The sequence below is a fragment of the Austrofundulus limnaeus genome, unplaced genomic scaffold, assembly GCF_001266775.1.
Source record: "Austrofundulus limnaeus strain Quisiro unplaced genomic scaffold, Austrofundulus_limnaeus-1.0 Scaffold296, whole genome shotgun sequence".
NCBI classification, from domain to species: Eukaryota; Metazoa; Chordata; class Actinopteri; order Cyprinodontiformes; family Rivulidae; genus Austrofundulus; species Austrofundulus limnaeus.
Window position 1 is genome coordinate 365,803 of NW_013952698.1, and position 1,105 is coordinate 366,907.

Sequence of the window (1,105 nt, forward strand, 5' to 3'; positions counted from 1 at the left end):
ATATATATACTGTATATATAGGAAAATTTTTGCATTTAATGAAAAATATACAGTACATTCCCCTCCAAAAAACGTTTGAGTCAAATTCTTTTGTTTTTGCTGTTCACTGAAGACATGTGGGTTTAAAATCAAAAGATGAGCAATGAGACAAGAGTTCAGAATGTCAGCTTTTATTTCCTGGTATTTACATGTAGTTGTGTTAAACAACTTAGTATTTATCACCGTTTGTAATACACCACCCATGCCATTTTCAAATAAGTTGCTGGCATCAGGTTCAAATGAGCGTGTAGTCATTAAAAATAGTTTTTATACTCTTCTTAAACTTTTCTGAAAGCATTTTATAAACAGGGTTAGATTTTAGACAGACGTTTTGCTGTCTTACCCTCTGCTCATCTTCTTTTCAAGTCAAACTGTCATAAAAATGTCTAATATCCTGAAAAAGAGGCAAATTTTTTACATCCTGTCATGTTTCAGATCTTTGCCTTCCTCATCTGTATGGGAGTTGTTTTGGCCATTGGAAACACGATTTGGGAGACTTGCATCGGCACAAAGTTCGAGGTGTTTTTGCCGCGGGTCGAGTTTCAGAGCAGCTCTGTTTTCTCTGGTTTTCTCACCTTTTGGTCCTACATCATCATCCTCAACACAGTTGTGCCGATCTCACTCTACGTCAGGTAAAAAAAAAAAAGACAAACTAATTTACTGACCAGCTCTTGCAGATTTGTGCTGAGTAATGAAATCTACTCTCAGCGTGGAGGTTCTTCGGCTCGGCCACAGCTTCTTCATTAACTGGGACCAGAAGATGTACTGTGGTCAGACAGACACCTCAGCCGAAGCTCGAACCACCACCCTGAACGAGGAGCTCGGGCAGGTCGAGTTCATCTTCTCCGACAAGACCGGCACCCTGACGCAGAACATCATGGTGTTCAGCAAGTGCTCCATTAACGGACAGACGTACGGTACGACTTGTAAACACGCACTTATTTAAACAAGCGGACAGGCCACCGCCTAGACGTCAAACACATTAGAAGCTGGGTATTTGAAGTATATGACAAACTTTCTCTGTACATCTATAGTCATGAGAAGTGTGTGTGTGTGTAGGGGGGGG

General features: G+C 40.9%; 1 protein-coding gene across 1 annotated transcript in view; it reads left to right on the forward strand.

The window, feature by feature from the left end:
* Positions 1-1,105, forward strand: part of atp8b4 (ATPase phospholipid transporting 8B4) — a gene marked incomplete at its 5' end in the record, with an annotated part of 20,674 nt that overhangs the window by 5,919 nt on the left and 13,650 nt on the right. Inside the window, 2 exon segments of the mRNA XM_014021524.1 lie at positions 475-671; positions 748-956. Of these exon segments, the coding sequence (XP_013876978.1) occupies positions 475-671; positions 748-956 (406 nt within the window).